Raw genomic sequence first — 22198 nt, forward strand, 5'->3', positions numbered from 1 at the left:
TTGTGACGTGGTGTTAGGCTTCTGTTGACCTGGTGATACGTCGGGTAACTGACACTGCAGATAAGGGGGTAGGGGGACTAGTGCTGTTGCTATAATTACCATTAATGTCAAGTGTATCTCCCGAAACCTCTGGAGTTCTTTTGAGTTTCAGGGAGGGATGGGGAGGGAGGGCTGGAGTCTGGGAGCCATCTCCTCGGCAGGATTCGTCACTGTGGGCCTGGGGTGTTCCTGTGACCCGCAGAGCCTAAAGCAGTGGGCAGGAGAGGATTACAGGTGGAAGGACCCCTGGTCAGCTTTCCCTGCCTGCCCTGTGCAGAGACGCTGTGGGGAGGTAACCCAAAGGTGCCTACCGGGGCAGATTTTCTGCTTGGATTGTGCCTTGCCAGGCTGATGGCATTTCCTGTGGACATACCAGGGACCTGCTGGTGGATGGAGGGGAGGCAGGTGGTCATATGGAACCCAGGACGATCACAGCGCACCAGCCAGAGCTATAAAAGGACCCAGAGGAGACCCTCAACTAGGGCACCCTCTGCCGATATAAGGGAAACATGGTGCTTGTGGGAGGGCGTCTCAGGGGACTTGGGAACGTTACATTTGGAACAGAAGAGACCTGAGAGCCTCTATCTTTAGACGCTGCATTCCAGTAGATAAACTTGAGAGTAGTAACCTCACATGGATCTTTTATCTTTCTATCTGCAGCTCCCAGTTTCTGATTAGAACCACCTGTGGGGCAATGAGTTCCCTGTCCCTGCAGATGTTCAAATGTAGATGGATGGGACAACCCCTCGGGAGGTGTACTAACTATGAAATCATTAGTGACACCAGGGACGGCGGCCCCTCCCATCGTGAGATTGCATTTGGTGGTGTGGGGGTGGGCTTTGTGGGTGCTGCAAAGCAGCCCTTTCCCTGGTGGTGACCAGTCCTTTCCTCAAAGGACCGTTCAGGAAACAGGGGCTCCCTCTGGGCATTATTAGAGGTGGACCATGGCTGCTACCCAGCGGACCCTCCGGTACTGAGACCCCTCCATCTTTCTGCTAATGCGGCCATACCACTGATCATTCAGCCCTTTTCCTTCTCCAAGATCTTTCTCTCTTTCCTTTCACCTGCTCCACGGGCATAAGCCTTGGCCAGCTCCTTGCCTCCACACAGCCAGGCCAGGTCAAGGACAGGTGGACCCAGCATGGTTCTGGGAGAAGGGACTTTCATTTTAGGTAACCTTTAGGACCCTTCACAGTGACCTTGTCATGTTGGTAATGCTCCCTTGCCTCTGTGGGTGAGGTAGGAACGCTCAGAGCTTGAAATGTAGGGTGAAGAAACTGCTAGGGATGCGAGGACCTAAGGCTGGAAGGGGCCGCCTGATGTCACTTCCTGGAGACACAGTCTCTGGGGCCGGGTGGGGCTGGGAAGCCAGCCTGCTGAAGGGTTAGGGACGGGGAGGGGGAGGGGGCCTGGAGCCACCTTCCAGATGTGCCCTGGGCCAGAGGCAAACCCCAGAGAGCAGCTTTTGCCACCAGCCCTGCCTCTTGCCCTGGCCAGGTGCCTTGGTGGTGTGTCTGGTCCCAGTCTCAGTGATGGCGGCATGTTGGGGAAGCACCAAGCTTGGACTTACCCAATGCCTCAGTGGAGCTGGGTGAAAGGGGTTATCAGGTCACAGTACTGAGGGGGTCTGGGCCAGGGCCTAGCACGCTCAGACTTCCAGCCATGGCCACCATGTACTTTTGTTGTGCAGGAAGATTGGCTAGCTGTTTTGTCTGTCACCCTTATGCCAGCAATTCGCAGAGAGCTGGGGTGCCTAATCTAAAGTTTATCGATCAGACGTAGTTGTTTTTTTTTTTTAATTCATTTTTGAGACAGAGAGAGACAGAGCATGAACGGGGAAGGGGCAGAGAGAGCGGGAGACACAGAATCGGAAGCAGGCTCCAGGCTCCGAGCTGTCAGCACAGAGCCCGACATGGGGCTCGAACTCACAGACTGCAAGATCATGACCTGAGCTGAAGTCGGACGCTCAACTGACTAAGCCACCCAGGCGCCCCAATAGACGTGGTTTTTTAAAGGACGCCTGGGTGGTTCAGTGGGTTGAATGTCAGACTCTTGATTGTGGCTCAGGCCATGATCTCAGCGGTCAGGGGATCAAGCCCCGCGTCAGGCTGCACCCTGGGTGTGAAGCCTGCTTGGGATTCTGTCTCCCTCTCCCTCTGCCTCATTTGTGCTCTCTCTCTCTCAAAAAAAAAATAATAATAATAATAATAAATAAAATAAAGTAAAATAAAATAAAACCCTAGTTTTCTCTTTGAGGACTCAGAAGGTTCTGGGGGGTAATGCCAGAAACTTGCTCTGGGCTGTGCAGTGTCCTGACCAGTTGACCTTCTGGGCCAGCATTTTATCTCACCAACGCCTTAGCGTTCAGCCCCTCCCAGCCGCCCCGCCCACTCGGTGCCCGGAGCCCAGAGCTAATTCCTGGGTCCGGCGTCACACCCACCGCACCCTCCGCAGAGCTGACTTGTTCGTGCTCTGTGTCCGCAGGCTGCTGAACAGAATGTCCGCGGACGACCGGCACCTGGGCTCCAGCTGCGGCTCCTTCATCAAGACAGAGCCGTCCAGCCCGTCCTCGGGCATCGACGCCCTCAGCCACCACAGCCCCAGCGGCTCGTCCGACGCCAGCGGGGGCTTCGGCCTGGCCCTGGGCGCCCACGCCAACGGTCTGGACTCGCCGCCCATGTTCGCAGGCGCCGGGCTGGGCGGCACCCCGTGCCGCAAGAGCTACGAGGACTGTGCCAGCGGCCTCATGGAGGACTCGGCCATCAAGTGCGAGTACATGCTCAACGCCATCCCCAAGCGCCTGTGCCTCGTGTGCGGGGACATTGCCTCCGGCTACCACTACGGCGTGGCCTCCTGCGAGGCCTGCAAGGCCTTCTTCAAGAGGACCATCCAAGGTGCGTGAAGGCAGGGCAGGGGCTGGGTGGGCGCGTGCAGGGGCGCCCTTGCCTGCAGGTGCAGCGGGGAAACCCGGTGATTCCCGCCAGCTGCCGGGTCGGTCCCCGCGCGCGGCTACAGCAGGGGTTTGGTAGAGCCCCTTTCCGGCCTCTCAGGGTTTCTCATTCGGGATTCCCCACGAGACTCTACCTCCAGCACTGTCGTTGACACGCAGTCACTCCCCTGTGGTGCCCCAGAAAACCCCGGGAAACCCCACACAAATGCACTGTGCATGCGCCTCTCACTGGTGTGGGGAACACGGTCAAGAGCGTGTCCCTAATGAGCTGCTTTTTGGGGGAGAAAATCATGTTATTTTACCCTGCAGTTCCAGACTTCCTTGCTATAGAAAGAGTTGTTGTTTTGATCTTTTAAGGGCACAAATGAAACACAAATATTTTCTCAATTGGGAAAGAGCCAGGCCATCAGAGCAAGGGAAACCCACTCACCCTGTCTGATCGCCGCATGGCCTGTCTTCAAGGGCTGTTGCAGTGCGCCTGTGTGGCAGCTGAATCGTGTTCTGATGGCCACAAGCGAGGGTGGCGGCCTCTTTCAGAGGGTATGTGAGTGATTGATTCCTATGAAGGTGTGCAAGAGCCTTGGTGGGTGGCCTCTGGAAAGTCGCCCTGAGTTAAATGGGGGATGATGATGAGAACACTCTCCCAGAGCTGTTATCAAGTTCATGGCACAGGGTCCAGCCAGAGGAATGAACCTGGCACATGGTAGCCAAGGGTGTTACTGCAGGAGGCCATGGGCAGAGCACTTGGGCCATTCGTTTCATCAGGAGTCCACTGAGCACCCACTAAGCACCAGCCATTGCTGTAGGTGCTGTTGATTGTGGATGGACAAACAGCCCCCCTCGTGCATGGAACTGAAGTGGGGTGATGCCATTCCACTGGGACAGAAACTGCAGCCAGGCTGGACCAAACCCAGGGACACCTGTCCCGTCCCTTGGCCCTGCCTGGCTGTCCTCAGGGTGTCTTCCCTCCCCCCCTTTCCCATTTCATTTTTGGAAGAGTCAGGTTGAGCTTTCCTGGGATGACTCTCCGTGTCTTCGTTCAACAAATATTTGTTTAAATTTCTTGTGACTATTTATTCATTAAATTAGTTGAGGGCCTTAAGATTGGCCATGTTTCCAGTTCTCCCTGTTAGTTGAGACGTTGTGGTGTAGTGGTTGTCCAGCGGGTTCCTGGATCAGACAGCACCATCCGTTACGGCTAGATGCCCCTGGGCATGCTGCCTCAGTTTCCCTCTGGGTTCATGTCCTTCTCGGTAAGGTGCGATGCTCTCATTCTTTCTTCACATAGAGATGTTAAAAGAAGAGTGAGTTGGTATGTACAAAGCACTTATAATATTGCCTGGTGCTTTGTAAGTGCTAAATAAATGCTTGCAGGTATGATTTTCACTTTTACAATATTACTTACGACGGTATTATTACTAAGACACACACACTTTGTTTTATCGTACACGGTGGGCTTTTGTAATTACATAGATGTAAGTAAAACGGTATATTTTGATTTAGGATTTAAATTATTTTGGCTATCTTAGTTACAGATAATAGTTATTTTTTTAAGTGAACCCTTAAAAAAAAAAGGTAAGAATTCAACCAGTACCAAAGAATGAAGCAGTTAAAATTACATTTTCCTAGAACCCCAGACTCGGGTTCTTTACACCTTCCTGAGAAGGAGCCATGATACGCACTGCTTTTAGCGAGCGTTTACGGACTGTGTTCACATCAGGCACTGTGCTAGACTCTAGCACGGTGCGCGCACACATTTCAGTCCCTGCCAGCTTCACACTCCTGAGTCTGGGAGGACACCCTGGAATCTCGGAATTTGAAAAGCACTGTGTGATTAATTGGGAGTCTCCGGCCTCGGCCAGGGTTGAAAACCTCCAGTCTGAGAGCCCATCTGTATCATTGGGTATCTGACCAATAAACATGACATGTTTCCACCAGTTTAAGTCACTGAGACGGCAACTGTTTTCTTCCCAGATCAGGAAATGGTCTCGGTAAGATTTTTTAGATTCTTTGAGGTCAGCTTTTGAAAAATTGCTTTTTAGGAGACAATCCCGTTTTCTTCACTCCGTGTGGTTCTTCACTGAGGGTTCTGGAGGGTTCTGGATCAGATTTTCTGAAAGTAGAGGCTGGGGCAGACTCAGAAACCCTGCTCTCCCTCCGCAGAGGCCCGGGCGCTGAGAGTGCCCTCAGCACTTCAAAAGCCCACTTGAAGGATTTGTAAACAGTCTTAATTATTTGCTCCACAAAGAGGATAATGATCTTTTCCTAGAAGTCAGAGGACAAAGAGCAGCATTTCGTGCATTCAGAGCTCAGCTGCTCTTGTCTCTTTCCTTTGTCACAAGTTCTGGTTCTCCTTTACAACCGGGAAGAGGTTTCTGTTTAGAACCCGGAAAAGTACACTGTAAAGCTGATGGTTTGCTCTAGTCATTTCATTAAGTCTTTGGTTTTGTTCTAACGTGGATTTTGACTGTTGTTTCTGGACATAATGGTTGTAGAAAATGTGGAAACATAGTTAAAGTATAAAGAGGAAGACCAGTAATTGGACAGCCTCACAAAGACCAGCGGGTACCGTGTGAGTGTTCTGAGAGAGGTACTGGTGGGGGGCGGGAGAGAAAGACCGTAGCACCTGCCCTCCAGACCCTGGCGTCTAAAGCTTAGAGCTGAGTGAGTTTGCAGGCCTAGCCTAAGGCTCCAAACCAGGGTACAGTCCCCTAAGCGTCTGCGCATCCTGGGTGGCTCAGTCGGTTAAGTGTCTGACTTCAGCTGAGGTCATGATCTCACAGTTTGTGAGTGAGAACCCCGCGTCAGGCTCCTGGCCGACAGCGCAGAGCCTGGTTGGGATTCTCTCTCTCTTCCTCTCTTTCTGCCCCTCCCCCACTCTCTCTCTAAATAAACCTGAAAAAAAAAATAAAGAGGATATTCAGACCACGTTTTAAAAGCCTGATAACTTGGACTGAGGGCCTCTCATCACAGAACGATCCATTCACTATTTGATATAAATGCTTGGGCAAAGCTCTAAAGTCATGCTAGCTCATATTCTGTCTCCTTAGATCCCTTCAGTCTCTCAATTCCATGCTTACATCAATATGGAAAGAAGTTTATAGAAACAAGGATGTCATGATAGACTTGAGGAAAAAACCCTCAGACAGCTGTTCTTTTTTTTTAAGATTTTATTTTTAACCTTTACACTCAGCGTGGGGCTCGAACCCACAACCCCAAGATCAAGAGTCGCACACTCCACCGACTGAGCCAGCCAGGGACCCCCAGCCATTTCTTTTCTATAAACATTTATTGAGTACGCTCTGCGTGCTTGGCTGTGCTAGGTGGGAGCACTGTGGGGCTGGGGGAAGGGGCCGGGAGAGGTGGGCTGAGAATAGCCTACAGGCTGAAGCCTGCTTTTGTCAATCAAGTTGGATTAGGACACTGCCACACCTATTCGTTCACGTAGAACCTGGCTGCTTTGGTGCTCCAACAGCAGGATGCCATAAAGCCTAAAACATTTCCTGTCTGGCCCTTTACAGAAAAAATGTGTGCTCTCCTGCACTACAGCATTGAACAAGGTAGGTACAGTCCCTCTGTCCTCCTGGGGCTTAGGATCAAACCCCTAGTAGTGCACGTTCAGTGTTTAGTGCAACTTTGCCTGCCCGATTCTGCGTGAAAGGGAGTTTGTCGTCCATGCTGGAGATGGTGAGGACACCAAGAACAGATGAGCTTAGACGCAAAAAAGGCACCTTCCCGAAGGGACCCAGTGGCTCCACAGCTAAGGAGATAATCCTCAACCTGACCGAATTTACTAGCATATCTAAGGGGGAAAAAAATGTGCTCATCAAAGAGGATTGATCAGCCCCCTACCCACCCCCCCCCAGGCGTGGAAAAAGGAGGCAGACTTTGACAAAGGCACCACTCCTACCAAAAGGGAGTCAGCCTGGGGACAGACTGATGTCATTAAACATTCAGTTGATGTGATTAACATCTTTCTGATTATGATCTAGTCACCCCCCCCCCCCCGCGCCCCCCCAGGTCTTCTGCTTAGAGTGATCTTGTAGGTTAGGCACATCAGTTTCTCTTTGTACTTGAATGTGTATCCCTGGGCTTATATGTCAGGTTTTGGAATTTGGCCAATGTGAGTCTGGCCCTGAGAGATGGAGCTCCTTTCTGGACTATGATACTGACCTCACAGTAATGAAAACCTTTGTAATGAGTACCAGATGAAGTGGCCTTTTAGGGAGCCACCTGGGGGACCTTTCCAAGACATATCCCCAAACCTTGACCCTGTCACCCTGCCTCCTGTTCCATTGGGAAACTGGAAGCCCTCGATGGGAATGTCCTCAGTTGTTGCCAGCCGAACTACCCACTGCCCCTTGCGAGGGATGGTCTCCTGCCCCAGGCTCTGGGTGAATCCATCCCCGCCCCACTTCTGGAGACCCTCCTACCCACTATCTCCTCTCTTTTACCCTCTCACTTCCTAGCCTCCTCCCTTCTGCATTGAAATACTTGTGGTATCTGCAATCTAAGACAAAGAAAACAAACCGATACCCCCACCCTCTCAACTTCCAGCTTCCAGCCCCCCTTTCCCTTCCTCTTCTCAGTTCTTGACCCGCTTTACTGCCCTGTATCTGTATCTGCTCCTGCCTGGGCTTGTGATGAATGAGTCCCAGTTCAGCCTCCCCGTTGCGCTCCAGAACCTTCAGCACCTACAAAACATTTCCACTTGGATGTTCTGGAAGCTCCCAAATGCAACAAGTCCTACCTGCCCTTAGACGTCTCTCCTTGTGTCCCAGTTGTCGGTTCCCTGGTGTGCAGGCCAGAAGTGGGTCTTAACCCGGAACTCGACTTCCTGCCCCCCATCCCAGACCAGCGTCCCCACAATCATGTCCAATTCCATCTCCTTCCTTCATGTCCCTTGGCCTAATGCGTCTCTCTGTTCGCCTTGCTCTGTTCCGGGCCACCACCGACCACTGTGCTTCTAGTCTGGTCTCCTGGCTGCCAGGATCGCCCCTTCCCAGTCTGTTTTCTTCTGTGCTGCCTGGGAGACCTTTCTGAACCAATGTCTGAACGTGTCGGTCTCCTGTCTTGCTTATGGGTAAGCCATGACTCCAGAGCGTGATTGAGGATGTCCTCGGGGATTGCCCCACATTGTCCTGGTAACTTTACCCCTGCCATGCTCCCTGGTGGGCTGCGGGTCCGCCTGACTGCTCTGTTTTCCAGTTCCCAGACCTCGTCACGCACCATCACTTTCTAGATTTTGTATACATTCTTCTCCTTACTCTGCCTCCCCCAACGTCCAGGCCCTACTTTTGTCCTTAGGTCTCCAGATAGCTGGCGTTTCCTCTGGGGATGCCTTTTTCCACTTCCGAGCCCTCTCATCTGACATAGACAGTGCCCCTCCTGGGTGCTCCTGGATACCTTTTGCCAGCACATCGACAACAGTTACCATACTGCGTGGTTCTTGCTGTGATCTGACTGGGTCCCCAAGGAGATGCTAAGTTCCTAGAGAACAGGGGTTACGTTTACTTTGATTTTCACCAAACCCCATGTTCTCCCACAGTGCCTGGTGCCTAGGAAGTTCTCCGTGTGTCCACATGGAAGGTGGTCCCCCCAAAGCGATCCCCTGTATTTCCCACGAGGACAAACTAGTTTGGCCAGTTTGCCTATGGAAACTTGCAGGGATCTAGATAAAATAGTCAAACGTCTACTTAAAACAATGTGTTAATTTTAGTTATACTTGTATACTTCAAATCACATTATGTAAAAATACCGTAGTTTTTGAAAAACTTTTTTCTGCTCACGTTTTGCTTTTTTAAATATTTTATTATTTTTTTAATGTTTATTTTTTATTTTTGAGAGAGAACAGCATGAGTAGGGGAGAGGCAGAGAGACAAGGCGATACAGAATCTGAAACAGGCTCCAGGCTCTGAGCTGTCAGCACAGAGCCCAACACAGCTTGAATTCATGGACGGCGAGATCATGACCTAAGCCTAAGTCGGACGCTTAACTGACTGAGCCACCCAGGCGCCCCTCTGTTCACATTTTGTGAAGCGAAGTTATCAAACTTGTCACACAGACCTTTGACTAAAGTGTCTTTGCCTTTTCTAGGGCCACTTCCTGAGTCATTCAACAGTGTTTCAGAGCACCCTGTCTTTACTCCTGTCTTAGTTACTTAAAACTTTAGGAGTATGTGTGTGCTTCTAAAAATGTCATTTTGGAGCTGTAAGTATAGTTCCTAGACCATCAGAGCAGTTCTTTTCAATCTGTGTCGATGTATAATCATGATTTCCACAGTGTATGAGGTACTCGACTGCTTTTTGACACTCAACGTGTGAGGTCAGATTCCCGGGAATAACTAAATTTGTGTGAAGTCTCTTTACCCCCTTGTTACTGATTCGGTTGGACGATGAGCATTGATTGAGGTCTTGGAGCAGTTGGTCGATATAAGGTGGTGGACATAGCACCTCTGTTCTGAGATGTCACAAAGTCTCAGATATTAAGTGACTTCTTTTCTAAAGGACAGTGTTTGGGGGACACGCCTGCCTCACGCTTGAGCTTATGAAGCCGTAACTCAGTTCTTTGTTGAATATTGGTTGAGTCGCAACCACTGTTTTGGGAGCTGGGTTGAGAGTGGATCAAGGGCCCCTACCCCGTGGGGTTGCCGTCTGGGGGGAAGACAGACAGAAAACACAATAGCGGGTAAAGATGCATCATGACAGACTTGAGGCAGGTGCTGTGAAAGAGAAGAGCCAATGATGAGACGAGAGGGGTCTAATTTAGACAGAAGATGGGGAAGGCCATGCTGAGAAGATGACTTCTAAGATAAGGCAAAGCACGTGGAAGAATCCTGGGGCCAGCGCTCCAGGTGGAGGAAACAGCTGATGTGCTTCAGGACCAGAAGGAGGGCCAGTGTGGCTGGTGTGAGTGAGGGAGACAGGGAAGGAGATGGGGCAGGGGAGGCTGGCCAAGTCCCGGGTCTGGGTGGTGGGGGGAGGCTTGGTGCATGCTGTACTTGGATTTTCTTCTAGGAGTGGAAGCCACTGATGAATAAATGAACGCACATTGCTGAGGGGAGGGTAAAGCCACCCTGTAGCCCTCCCTACGTCCCCAGGGCATGAGGCCAACTTAGCAGGTCACCAGGAGGCCCCTGGAGCAGCTCCTGGGTCTGTGACTTCAGATGAGAGCAAGTAAGAAAGAAGGCCTGGCAGGCGCTGCTTCTGTTTGTTCACCAGGGGCCCAGATGCAGACTTGGAAGGAAACTCCCCAAGGAAGGGGCAGGGAGATGATTGATGGGTTATCCTGCCTTGGATCACCTCCAGGCCTTTTGTCCTGGAGAATGAGGCCGGGGATCCCACGGGGCACGAGGCAAGGGGGCTGCAGAGACAGAGCTAGGAGTGAGTGGGGGTCGGGACCAGGTCGCTATCCCAGCCCAGCTACTGACCAGCCGGCTGACCTTGGGCAGGGACTTGTGTCGTCTGGTCTCAGTTTCCTCATCTGTACGAAAAGAGTCAATGAAACCTGCAAACAGTTTGCTGTCTGCAGGGCACTGGGGGAAATGAGAGAAAGACCACATCACAGCCAGAGTGCAAGTCAGGTGAGACAGAGCCTGGGGTGGGGGGGGGGGGTGGAGGGCATCTCCGAGGAATTCCATGCAAACAGGAGGGAAAGGTGAGCATGCCTGGCAGAAAGAACAGGAGTCGGGGGCCCAGAGGAGCAGATGTGCTCTGCTGGGGGGCGGAACGGCGGGGGTGGGGGGGGCTCGGTGGCAGAGGACGGGCTGGTGGGGAAAGCAGCGGGAGGCTGGATGGCACAGGCTTCGGAGGCTTTGTGAAGGAAGCGTATGGAGTACCACCAAGATTCGAGGGTGTGTGACCTGTCTTAGAATCCCAATTTGACAATTTCTTTCTTGGTCATCTTGGTAAAGTTACATAGTTTCTCTGGGCTTTAATTTCCCAGTCAATGAAATGGGAGTAATGGGGCTGATAAGCATTTCTGGTGCTGGAACGTCATTGCAGATTGCAGACATCAAATGAGTCATGCACGTGAACTTTTTAGTTTAGTGCCTGGCATATAACTCTTAAATAGATAATAATTGTTTTTGCTGCTTGTGCTTGGCAACAGGAAGCCAGTGAAGGTTTTTGAGCAGAGAATTAATGAGATCTCATTTTAGCAAGTTAATTCTGGCAAGGTAATTCGGGGAAGATGGTCTGGACGTGGGAGAGTCTAGGGGCAGGCAGTCCGGTTAGGAAGCCGATTCTCATAGCCCATCCATTTGGAGGCATCCAAGCCAGCAGTGGCAGAAGGGTTAAAAGGAGAGGTTGGACTTGAGAAACTTCTGGAAGTGGATACAGTATAAAATGAACAGTGGCTGGATTGAGACTGCCCCTTAGGTTTCAAATTTAGGCTGCTAGGGGGCTGGCGAGGTTATTTGACGGCAAGGAAACCAAGAAAGAAGAATATTCCTAATGGGAGAAGGATAGGCTGGGACAAGGACAAAGGGGCAAGGGGTTGGGACAATGGACAAAGTTTGGGACATGTTGAGTTTGATCAGTTCACAGGTTTTACTCTGGAGAGTTGGAACTCGGGGCCTAGGGCTCCAGAGTGTTAGCTGAGTGGGGTTTGGGGATCTAATGAGATCCTCTAGAGCAGTGGTTCTCAAAGTGTGGTCCCCAGAGGAGAAGCACCTGGGAGCCTGTTGGAAATGCAAATTTCCAGCCCCACCCAGGTTGCTAATCTGAGACTGTGGGGGGTGGGGCAAAGCCATCTGATACAAATGCCCTCCAGGAGAGTTTTTTCTAGAGAAAGCTTTTCTGAAGGAGTGGGGCCAGGGGTGGGGGTGGGGGGGGTCAAGAGGAAGGACCTAGTGAAGGGAAAGGAAGTAAGAGCCTTGGAAGGAGACTGAGAAGTACCATCTTGCATCAGTTTCAACATGCACTGCCCCCCCCCCCCCCCCGCAACCTCTCTGAATTGGGCTATGTGCTGGTTACTCCATGTGGTTGACCCTGCCCTCACATGCACATCAGAACTTGCAGAAAGGGGCCAGTGACCTGGGAGGTAACCCCCGAGATGATAATGGACATTCTTCAGAAGCACAGCATGGTTGGCTCCCTTATTGGCAGAGAGGACGATTCTGTGGGAAAACACAAAAACAATGACTTTGATCAAGAATCTTTCAGGAGAATTGCACTTGGAGAAGTTTTAGCGACACTTTCATTTGTTTTTCTTCTATTTTCCCTTCCGTGTATGCACAAGGATGCTGTACGATCATATCTCTAAGTAAATCTCAAAGAGATCTTTTAATGTGAACACACACGGAAATGCTAGTGGCAAGGAAGCACAGTTGTAGTTTGATTGGCAGAATTGCTTCCTTTCTTGATGCTACATAGAATAATGATGCACTCTTACCACCGGAAGCAACTTGGCGTCAAAGTGGTGAATAGAGAACTGATCCGAGACCTTGTAAGAGTCCCTGCAGAGGGAAGGGAGATGAAATCTCAAGAGCTAGGTGTTCTCTGCATTGGGAAGGACCAGGATAGGGGGCCTGGAACAGGCTGTTGGATTTGACAACTGACGGATCACTGCTGAGTTCTAGTATTCTCTAAGTGGAGGTTTTACTTTCAGTTTATTTGCTTTTTTTTTTTTAAGTTTCTTTATTCATTTTGGGAGAGAGAGAGAGAACACACTCGTGCACGGGAGGGGCAGAGAGAGAGAGAGAGAGAGAGAGAAGGAGAGAGAGGATCCCAAGCAGGCTTTGCATCAGCAAGGAGCCTGACGCAGGGCTTGAACCCACAAACCAGAAGATCGCAACCTGAGCCGAAATCAAGAGTTGGATGCTCAACCACCTGAGCCACCCGGGCACCCCATCAATTTATTTGCTTTGTACTTGAGATACAAAAGTGAGAGAGACCCAGTAACCTCTATCCCCAGGAAGCACGTAGCTCGGAAGGAGGACAACACACAAAATCCTGATTCTGCAACACCCAGCTGGCTGCTTCAAGTGGAAGGTGGCGGGTGTGACCTATGGGGGCAAACAGGAAGAAGCTTGTGAACCTACCCAGGGCAGAAGGGAAGAGGGTATCATGAGCTGAGGTTCAAGGTTGTGGGAGAATTTACCAGGAAGGGTTTCAGGTGGAGGGAGGTAGGAGAGGGATCGGAGGCCCCAAAGGTATTAGTGGAACCTACCACCTTAGGGCTCAGGTTGAGGAAAATGAGGACAGACAGGTCAGAGTTGGCCAGATCATAACGAGCCTGGTAGGCTTTGCCCTGGAGGTTAGATTTCATTCTTTATGTGATAAGGAGCTGTTGGACAATTTCTTAAACTTAATTCTTAAGGTAACTTTTAGCTTTTTATCAAAGCAATGTGTGCACGCAGTTTAAAAAAGTATGATAGAAATGTAAGTAAGTCTCCTAGTGAAAAGTGACAGTCCTTGGCCCTTCGCATATATTCTCTTTCCTCTCTTCATGATCCAAAGTTAGCCCTTTAAGAAAAACTTTCTTCTAGCGTTTATCTTCTTAGTTGCTAATGTGATTTTACAGCCATGTTTACTGAGTTGGCAATTTGGGCATTATTTCTTGACTTCCTGTTATGGACAATGAAGAATTTGTTCCAATTATACAACCCATCCAACCACACACATTTCCAATCTTCCCATTGTCAGAATACGGTTACCTCACAATTTTTGGTTAAATGTCTTTGCTTCCTGCTAGTCCTTTCTCCACTTGTCCTTGACTCTTCTCCTGGGTTGGATCCCCTGTTTTCTGGGTTCTGCCTCTTCCTCTTTTTGCTTCCTCCATTTTGGGGGGAGCACGTGCTGGAAAGGCGCAGGGGAGGTAAAATTGTTGATGCCTTGGAAGCAGGGAAATATCCTTACCCATTCCTTCACCTCACCCCCGAGATTTCTATCGTGGCTTGGTATAAAATTCTGGCTTTAAGTGATTCCACCCCACCACCCCCGCCCCCCCATGACACCGTTGCTCCTTTTCTTAGTTTCTGGTGCTGTCGTCAAGAAGTTGGAGTCATCATTTAGAGACTGTATATAGAGACCTCATACTTCCGCACACGGTTCTGGGTGCTGGGGAAACTTCAGTGAACAAAGCAGATAAATAAATGAAGTCACATGATGAGTGCCAAAGCGAAAAAAAGTGGCGATGCGCACAGGGGTGTGTGTGTGTGTGTGTGTGTGTGTGTGTGTGTTTTGGACTTTTTCCCCTTATGGTTTCAGATATGGTGGCCGGTCTTATTCTCCGGTCTGATTCTTGTATTTGACTTGTTTCTCGTTACTCTCCCGGAAAAATTTTAGAATCTTTTCTTTCTTTGCCCTCTCTGGTTGAAATTTTATGACGCAAGCCTCTGTTGTGTGTTGTAGGTCTTTTTATTATTTATTTTTTCATGTTTTTGTTTTGAGATCATTGAAGAGTCACACCCAGTTTTAAGAAATGATGCAGAGAGATCCCGAATACCTTTCACCCAGTTTGCCCCGAAGGTAACATCTTGCGTAACTACAGTACAGTATCACAATCAGCAATTGCCATTGGTGGAATCTGCCCACCTTATTCAGATTTTACCGGTTGTACACACTCTGTGTGTGTGTGTAGTTTATGCAGTTGTATCACTTCATGGACTCCTGTGACCATCCCACAGTCAAGATACAGAAGAGCTTTGGCTTTACCCTTTTATACCATAACCACCGCCCCCACTCTCCTCTCCCTGACCCCTGGCAGCTACTAATTTGTTCTTCACCTCTGTAATTTTATCCAGATCTTTATTCACTTATTCTGCTGGGCTTTCAGCAGGACTTTTTGTCTGTAAACTCATATTCTTCAGGTCTTAGAAATTTCCACCCTCCACCCACTCCCTCCCTTCTTCAGTTTCTGCCTTCATGACGACCTCCTGTCCCACCTTTTTCTCTTTTAAAAACTTGTGATGGTTGATGCGGAGCTTCTAGGATCTGTTGTCTAATTCTTACATCTTTTCTAGTCTCTCGTCCATTTCTTGGATTTTTTTGTTCTGTTCTGGAGTAGCAGCTCCTCAGCTCTTCTGAATCTTTTGTGACTTTCGTATTTTTCATTTCTAGGAGCTTCATTTTATACATTTTAAACTTTTTATTGCATGCTGTTCTTGTTTCATGAATGCAGTGTGGTTTCTTTTTTTTCTTCTCAAGTTGATAGTATGTTGATTATTGCTTTGTGAGGTTTAAAAATGTATTGGTAATCCTCGGCTGTCTGTCTTAAATGCAAATAGGGATAAAGAGGGTAGAAGGAGCATTCCGTCTGTTGATCTTCATCTGCTGGACTTCTTTCTGATGCTGTGCATTCTCCCAGAGAAGAACCCTACAAATTCCTGTCTTGGGGTGGGGTGCAGACTGCTAGGATTCAGAGAGTGGGCTTGGGGTGGGCTGGGTGCTCCCACTGTTCAGGCATCCTAGTTTTAGCTTCAGCTTCCCTTCTGCCTGAAGTAGAGTGGGTCCTTGAGTCCAGAACTTAACTTGCTCACAGCCTCCAGAGATGAAGCTGGCTTGTCTTGGGTGGGTTGTGGAGGACTCCTAGATGGCCACGTGGAATGGTAGCCAAGTCCTCCCAGCAAATTCCCCAGTTTGTGGCCCCAAAGCCCACCACATCTTCTGCCGTATCTCGAGCCTTCGGTGCCTGAGGCTTCCTGAGGCCCTGCAGTACAAATGGCTTGTCATCTAGATACTACACTTGATCTTAGCCCAAAGGCGGAGAAGCGATGGCTTGTCATCTTTGGCTATTCTGGGTTTTACTTTGTCCATTCTCCTCTGGCAGTTCCCGCCCCATGCTGCCATTTATCGGGCTGTGGGATGTGTGTGCAGACAGGGGGTGTGCCATGATGGAGTTTTGCACAGAAGGATTATTAACGTCCCTCCAGGGGCAGTGTGGGGGTCAGACTGGAAAGGGAACTAGAGACAGAGGAGGCTAGTGCCTGCAGGTGAGTGTGGGGACTGATGAGCTGTGGCCATAGGGGAAGGAGGGACAAAATGTGAATGAAGTAGGATGAGAAGGACCTTAAAGGAATAAAGGAGAGGGAAGAATCCAGGATGCGCCTCAGTTTCTGATCTAGGTGGGGATGGGGGTAGGGGCGGTTTAGTGATCGTTTTGCTGAGACAAGGAGCACAATGAGAGGAGTCGGCTGGGTAAGGATGGGTTCAGCTGAGGAGGTGTGAGGAACCGTAGGGACTTGCAGGTGGAAATACCCAGCAGGCAGATGGATGAAAGGGTGTGAGCACAGGCCCTGCCTCTTGCTGCTCATCCTTACCAAGTACGTGATAGCCCAGGCCAGTGGCACGAATGAGATCATGGAGCTAGGAGGTAAGGAAGAGGGAAGGGTGGACAGTTGAGGACAGTGGGCCCCACAGAAGGAGATGGCCTGTGTCCCCCAGAAGTGAGATAGATAGGGAAGTGGAGCCAAGTGACTACTGGCCCAGCCCTTCCACGGCAGTGACCTAAAATGGCGGCCACTCGGGCTCCGATGTTAGCCAGCGGCCTCTGAGACATGCGTCCCCCAGGAGCCCCCTGTCTAAGCTCTGCGGCCCCAGCCCTGAGCCCCTGAGCCCCTGAGCCCCGGGAGAGGACTGCCCACTCCCTGCAGCTGTTCAGAGACAGCTGATGGTGACGCCCTTGGGGTTTCCTTCCTGGGGCACAGGATCAAAGGAGCTGATGGTGGGGATTTCCCCTCTGCCTCGAGGCCAGAGGTCACGCAGAAGTCCAGGTCAGGCTCTGAGCATTCCTTCCTCCCTTCCCTACCACAAGTGCGGACGCACCAACTCGGAGGTCGCCAGTCTTAGTGTTCTTAAATGTCAGAATGGGTGGCTGGCCTCACGTCAAAGACTTACCCGGAGTCTTCTGCTGAATTTACCCTGGCAGCACTGCCTGCGTGTACAAATAAGCACCGCAGCCTTGAGTCCTGGCTTGCCCACACATTGACTGTGCTGAGCCCTGTGTGTGCTTTCTGTCCCTGTATCACACAACTTTGTAAGACGGGCATGTGCTATATGCCCATTTTACAGATGAGGAAGTGGGCCTAGAGAGGTTAGGTGACCTGAAGTAGTGTCTGCCTGTGCCTGTCCTGGGCACACTCCTGTGTTAGAACTCTGAGTTGATGCTAGTCATTGGCTAGGTCCTTGTCCTATGAGGGCCCACCTCCAAACCTGCCATGCTTCAGCTGGTGGTGAGTGTGTGTGTGTGTGTGTGTGTGTGTGTGTGTGTATGTGTTCCACAGATGCCCCTCCCTGCTCCTGAGCTCTCCTAGACTGCCCTCCAGAGACCACAGAAATTCTGATGAATTAATCTCATCACTTTATCGAGGAGGCACTTACAGAAATTACAAGGCAAGGCCAGCAGCCTGGCTTTCTGGCGGCCAGCCGCTAGGGCCATAAAACAAATTGAAAGGAGCAAAAATAAATAAATAAAATCAGAACTCTCTCTCTTGCACGCGCACACGCACGCGCAGGGTCAGGAACACCGTTCTATCCTTGTTGTTAATGCTCAACCCTCTTGTCCTGGGAGAGCACCAGTGCCAAATCGCAGGCATTTCTTGACCCCCCGCTGGAGCGACAGCCCCTCCAAACCCGGGATCGGTCCTCCTTCAAGGGATGACAGGTTGGCTGTGCAGCCGAGACCAGTGAAGGTGAACGGCTAGCAGCATGCAAGTGGCGTCCCGAGGCTGCGTGAGTTGCCTTGCCAGGTGAACGCAGGGCCGCCACAGGCCCTGTGAGCTCACTGCACAGTGGTTCCGAGCAAGACTGGAGCCAGACCATCTGGGTTCAAGTCCTTGCTCTGACTCATCCTGGACTCTGCTCTCATCTATAAGGTGGAGGAAAAGATGTTTACCTCCCAGAGTTGTTGGGAAAATTAAAGGTGCAGTATGTGAAAAGCACACCAATAGCTGCTTCATGGGAAGCACCTGTTAGTGTTGGCTCTCGGCGTGTACCGAGCGCCTCCTGTGTGTGCCGAGCGCCTGGACTCCAGAGGAGCTGGTCTAGGAGTCAGGTGACGGTGAGGAGTAGCACCTGTATCCGTGGGACCTGGAGGTGTAGACGGGCCAGGTGAGGTGGTGGAGGGAGCTTACTGGGGTTGTTCTAAGCAGCTGGAACAAAGGCCGGGAAGCCTGTGTTATCACTGAGTTCCAGGAACTGATGATTATGCAGGACAGTGGGGGCAGGGGGAGGGATATTGAGGCTGGAGAGAGAGGGGTGGGGGTGGGATGGTGGCAGGGACCAAACTCTACAGAGCCTCCTAAGCCAAGATGGACTTGGATGAATTAATTCATATTTGTGTTTTTCTCCTGTTTACTGTGCTTCTGGAAATACTGAAATTATTTGCCAAGAAGCCACACAAGCCAGAGTGACCTAAGAAATGGTTAGGGCTGGATAAGAGGGGAGGGGCTCACAGAATCCTTATCCCTTCCCCTTCCTGCCTTCTCCCACCCTGCTGCACCGAGGGGGACTTTTAGACCCTCCTCCCCACCCTGTAAGAAATGGGAGGGAGAAAGGTGATAAGGTGATGGCGGCTGGAATTCAGAGAGAGGTGCGTAGAGAGATGGAGATCTAAGGTGCCCCAGGCAAGTCATGTCTCCTCCCCAGTACTAAATGAGGCTGAGAATACTCAGCAAGCTCTTGTGATTCCTCACCTTGTAATCGGGGGCGCTACAATTTTATGACCTCAGAGCCCTTTGTCAGGGGCACAGCTTGGTTCCTGCTGGCTCTCAGAAAATCCAACGGTCAGTATTTTCCATAGGCCACAGGGGAAGGCTGAGGCACAGGGATTCTGGAAGACAGCACCCTCCCGACTTCCTCCAGACCACCTCAGCTGCTGGGGTGGCAACAGGGAGGGGCCTGTCTGGTTTCCCCAAGCTTCTTGTGGAGTGCAGGGGGGGCACAGGGGCTCTGTGTGGCCTTCAGTAACTCATTTCAGCACCCCCTAGTCTCGTTGCTGGGCCTGTGAAATGGGGCACTGGTGGGCCCACCTCCGAGGGGCCTTGTGAAGAGTGACCACCCGTGCGGATCATGCACGGGAGCAGGTGCGCAGTAAAGACAGCTGTTGGAACTGCTAATGTGGATGGGGCTGGGGGGAGAGGGGGGATTCGGAGGCCAGGCAGGTCTGGAACTAACCTTTCAAGCTCTGTCTCAGGCCAGGAGTGACCTTTCAGAGGGTGCTCCATGCCGGGCAGTGTCCTTGCCAGGCGAGGTGGGCCCACAAGCACCCCTGCTTCGGAGGACTGTCCCTGGGCCTGACGAGAGGGTTAGGAGGGCAGCCTTCTCCCTGCTCCCTCAGGTGGGCATCTGATGGGGGTGGGCAAGGGGAGTTTGCACTAGTCCAGAGTCTGTTCTCTGAAAACCACAGGCTCTGGCAGGCCTCCCAGAGTTGGGACAGGGGCTGAGAAGACCAGATAAAAACAGAATAGCACTGGGTCACTGTTGCATTTTACCTTCCAATTGCCTTTCTCTCCTCTACTCCACTGGACCTCCCTTTCCTTCCCATTGCCTTTCTCTTCACATTTATAGCTACACAACGCCTATATGTTAAGTAATTATAGGCAGGTAAGAGGACGTGGGAGAGATGCTATGCCCTGTGTTAGAAAGGCAGCCACAGCCTTTCCTGTAACATGGGGGCAGTGTCAATACTGACCTCGCGTGATTGCCATGAGGATTCTGTCGGTGACTCATTCCACAAGTTTTTCTTGCATGGCTTCTGCATGGCAGGGGCTGATCTCGGTGTATCTGGGAGACTGAGTGGTGAACAGCACAAGCGTTTGCCTTCGAGGGGCTGACAGCCTCCTGGGAGCATGGGTCAGGTTCATGGTAGCCATTATTAGAATGCATTCAAGGGGCGAGACCAGAAAATGGTCACCAATTCCCTCTGTAGTAGGGCTGTGGTTATGTAATCGGCTATGTTGAGTAGTGCTTTACTTTTTTTTTTTTTTAAAGTAAGCTCTGTGCCCAACAAGGGGCCTGAACCCAACCACCCTGAGATCAGGGGTCCCGTGCTCTGGCAGCTGAGCCAGCCAGGCGCCCTAGTGCTTTAGCATTTTTAATGCCCTTGCTCCTGCTTTCACGTGGGAGATCCTACACACTGCTTTGCAGACGAGGAGACTGAGACTCAGAGGAAAGTGATTTCTCTCAAGGTCAGCAAGCGGTGGCCCAGGTGTGCAGAGAGGGACACGGAACACAGGCCCTGAGCCCGGGGCGGGGGCAGAGCTTCCAGGAGGCTTTGCCCGTGCTTTGGGGCCCCCGGCTGGAGGGCATAGGGGCCGGTGGCCTGCACTGACATTCTGGTCAGTGCAAGGAGGTGTTCTGTGCCTGGGGTAAAATGCCAGCTCAGTGGGGCCTTCAAAGCCGTGGGCTCCCCTTCTTCAAAGCTGTGGCTGCCTGGCCCACCCCGCCCTCCGGGTCTGGGATCTAAGCATTTAAGAGGGTCGGGAACATCGTGGCGGGGACCTCCGAGCACCCACCGTGGGAGCCACTGCCCTATGGAAACCTCGGGATAAGGGGCAGTCGTAGGTCCCGCCGGTCCATCTCCATCCGGCCTTTGGCTGGTGGGCGGGGCTCCGGGAGGGCACGTGGCAAGCCTGTCTGTGTCTGGTTACAGGAAACATCGAGTACAGCTGCCCGGCCACCAATGAGTGTGAGATCACGAAACGGAGGCGCAAGTCCTGCCAGGCCTGCCGCTTCATGAAATGCCTCAAAGTGGGGATGCTGAAGGAAGGTAAGAGGCCCGCACGGCCACGCCGTGCTCCGACCGAGGCCCGGGGTCCCTTCTCACTGGGCGTCTCGGACCCCTGTGTCCCTGCCCCCCGGGCGGCGCAGACCAGAAAGTCTCTGCACGCATCCCAGGTGGGACCCCTGCTCCCTGGGGCGCCCCCCTTTCCTCTCTCACACGCACCCTGCACGCGGGTTTACGGCCGCCTCACAGCTCCACTGATGAGGGGGACACGGGGCAGGCATCGGAAGTTCCGCATTAAGGATCCTCTGGAAAATCCTGACCCCACTTGGGCCCTAGAAAGCTGGCTTGGCCCTCTGGGGAAGGCCCTCCTTTTGGGGCGAGGCCCCTGGTCCACCCTGGGAGGGGTAGGCTTCTCATTATTTGGGCAACACTTCTCTGGGCTCCCCTTCATCCCCTTCCTTCTTGATCTGCTCAGATTGATGACCCTTGCCCAGGTCCATCTTGGGGGATGTGTGTGCGTGTGTGTGTGTGTGTGTGTGTGTGTGTGTGTGTGTGTGTGTTTCTCCCCTTCTGCAACTTTCGAGGGAGCTGTTGGAAGTTCTTACACATCCGCTTTTATGGTTCTGGGCCCTGGAACCTTTTCAGAAGGGGGAGGAGGCAGGAAAAGAGGTGCGTGTTGAAGATTGTGTGATGGGGGAGGGGCTGGGAGTGAAAAGGAATGGGCTGGTCTCGAATGTAGTCCCTCCCTGAGAGGGGGCTTCTGGAAGCCCAGCGCTCCTCTCATCCTCCTCTCCCTGCATCCCTGGGGAAGAAGGCGCTAATTTAATTGATGCTTTGTCAGTAGGACAACTTGGACCTTGCCGTGTTGGGGAAATAAGAGACCTCTGGTCTCTGTCGCGTGCACCACCCCAGCTGGCCCAGCGTGCCCACCTCTAAACATGCTCCTGAAGCAGTTCCTCAGCTACCCCGGTGTCTACATAGCATGTTGCCCTTTAAACCACATTTCTCGTTGGCCTCTTCATTTAACACCTTTGAGATGGCGAAGCCACTCAGTTATTTAGAAACATGCCAACTGCTTCGTTGGAGGGGAGGGGTGGTCAAGTCAGAACAGTCTTCTTTCTAGACTAAAAGTGGGCTGTGTTAGACCTCCTGAAAGATTGTGAGTTCATTTTGATTCTACACGATTTGAGTCATACCCTTGTGTAGGGTGTGACCCGAGTTAGTGACTGACCAGGGTCCCCTGATTGCTACACCAGGCTCTTTCTGCTCCTACAGAGCATCCTGGGGTTCACAGATGAGGAAACTGAGGCACAGAGGTCCTCAGCAGTATGCTTCAGTGCTGGCCTCTAGACTTCCTCCTCCGAGGGCTGCTGGAAGCCAGCCTAAGGGTTTCTAAGTCTTAGAGAAGCTAGCTCATAAATCCTGGGGACGGGGGCTACCGCCTTGTTCTGGAAGTTGGGCGTGAGGGCACTTGGTCAGGCCAGGGGCCAGCTGTGCATTGGCCTTTTCTGGTTGTAGTTTGTGGACTCTCATTGCTTACTT

The 22198-nt window shown here is 51.6% G+C and overlaps 1 protein-coding gene across 6 annotated transcripts in view; it reads left to right on the forward strand.

Moving 5' to 3' along the window:
• The window catches only part of ESRRB (estrogen related receptor beta), a 170881-nt gene that overhangs the window by 112768 nt on the left and 35915 nt on the right, over positions 1–22198 (forward strand). For all 6 annotated transcript variants that reach the window (XM_027066226.2, XM_053224754.1, XM_053224757.1 and 3 more), the window contains exons 2-3: positions 2524–2933; positions 20582–20698. In XM_027066226.2, the coding sequence (XP_026922027.1) occupies positions 2524–2933; positions 20582–20698 (527 nt within the window). The remainder of the gene's footprint in view (positions 1–2523; positions 2934–20581; positions 20699–22198) is intronic.

The sequence above is a fragment of the Acinonyx jubatus genome, chromosome B3 (assembly GCF_027475565.1).
Source record: "Acinonyx jubatus isolate Ajub_Pintada_27869175 chromosome B3, VMU_Ajub_asm_v1.0, whole genome shotgun sequence".
NCBI classification, from domain to species: Eukaryota; Metazoa; Chordata; class Mammalia; order Carnivora; family Felidae; genus Acinonyx; species Acinonyx jubatus.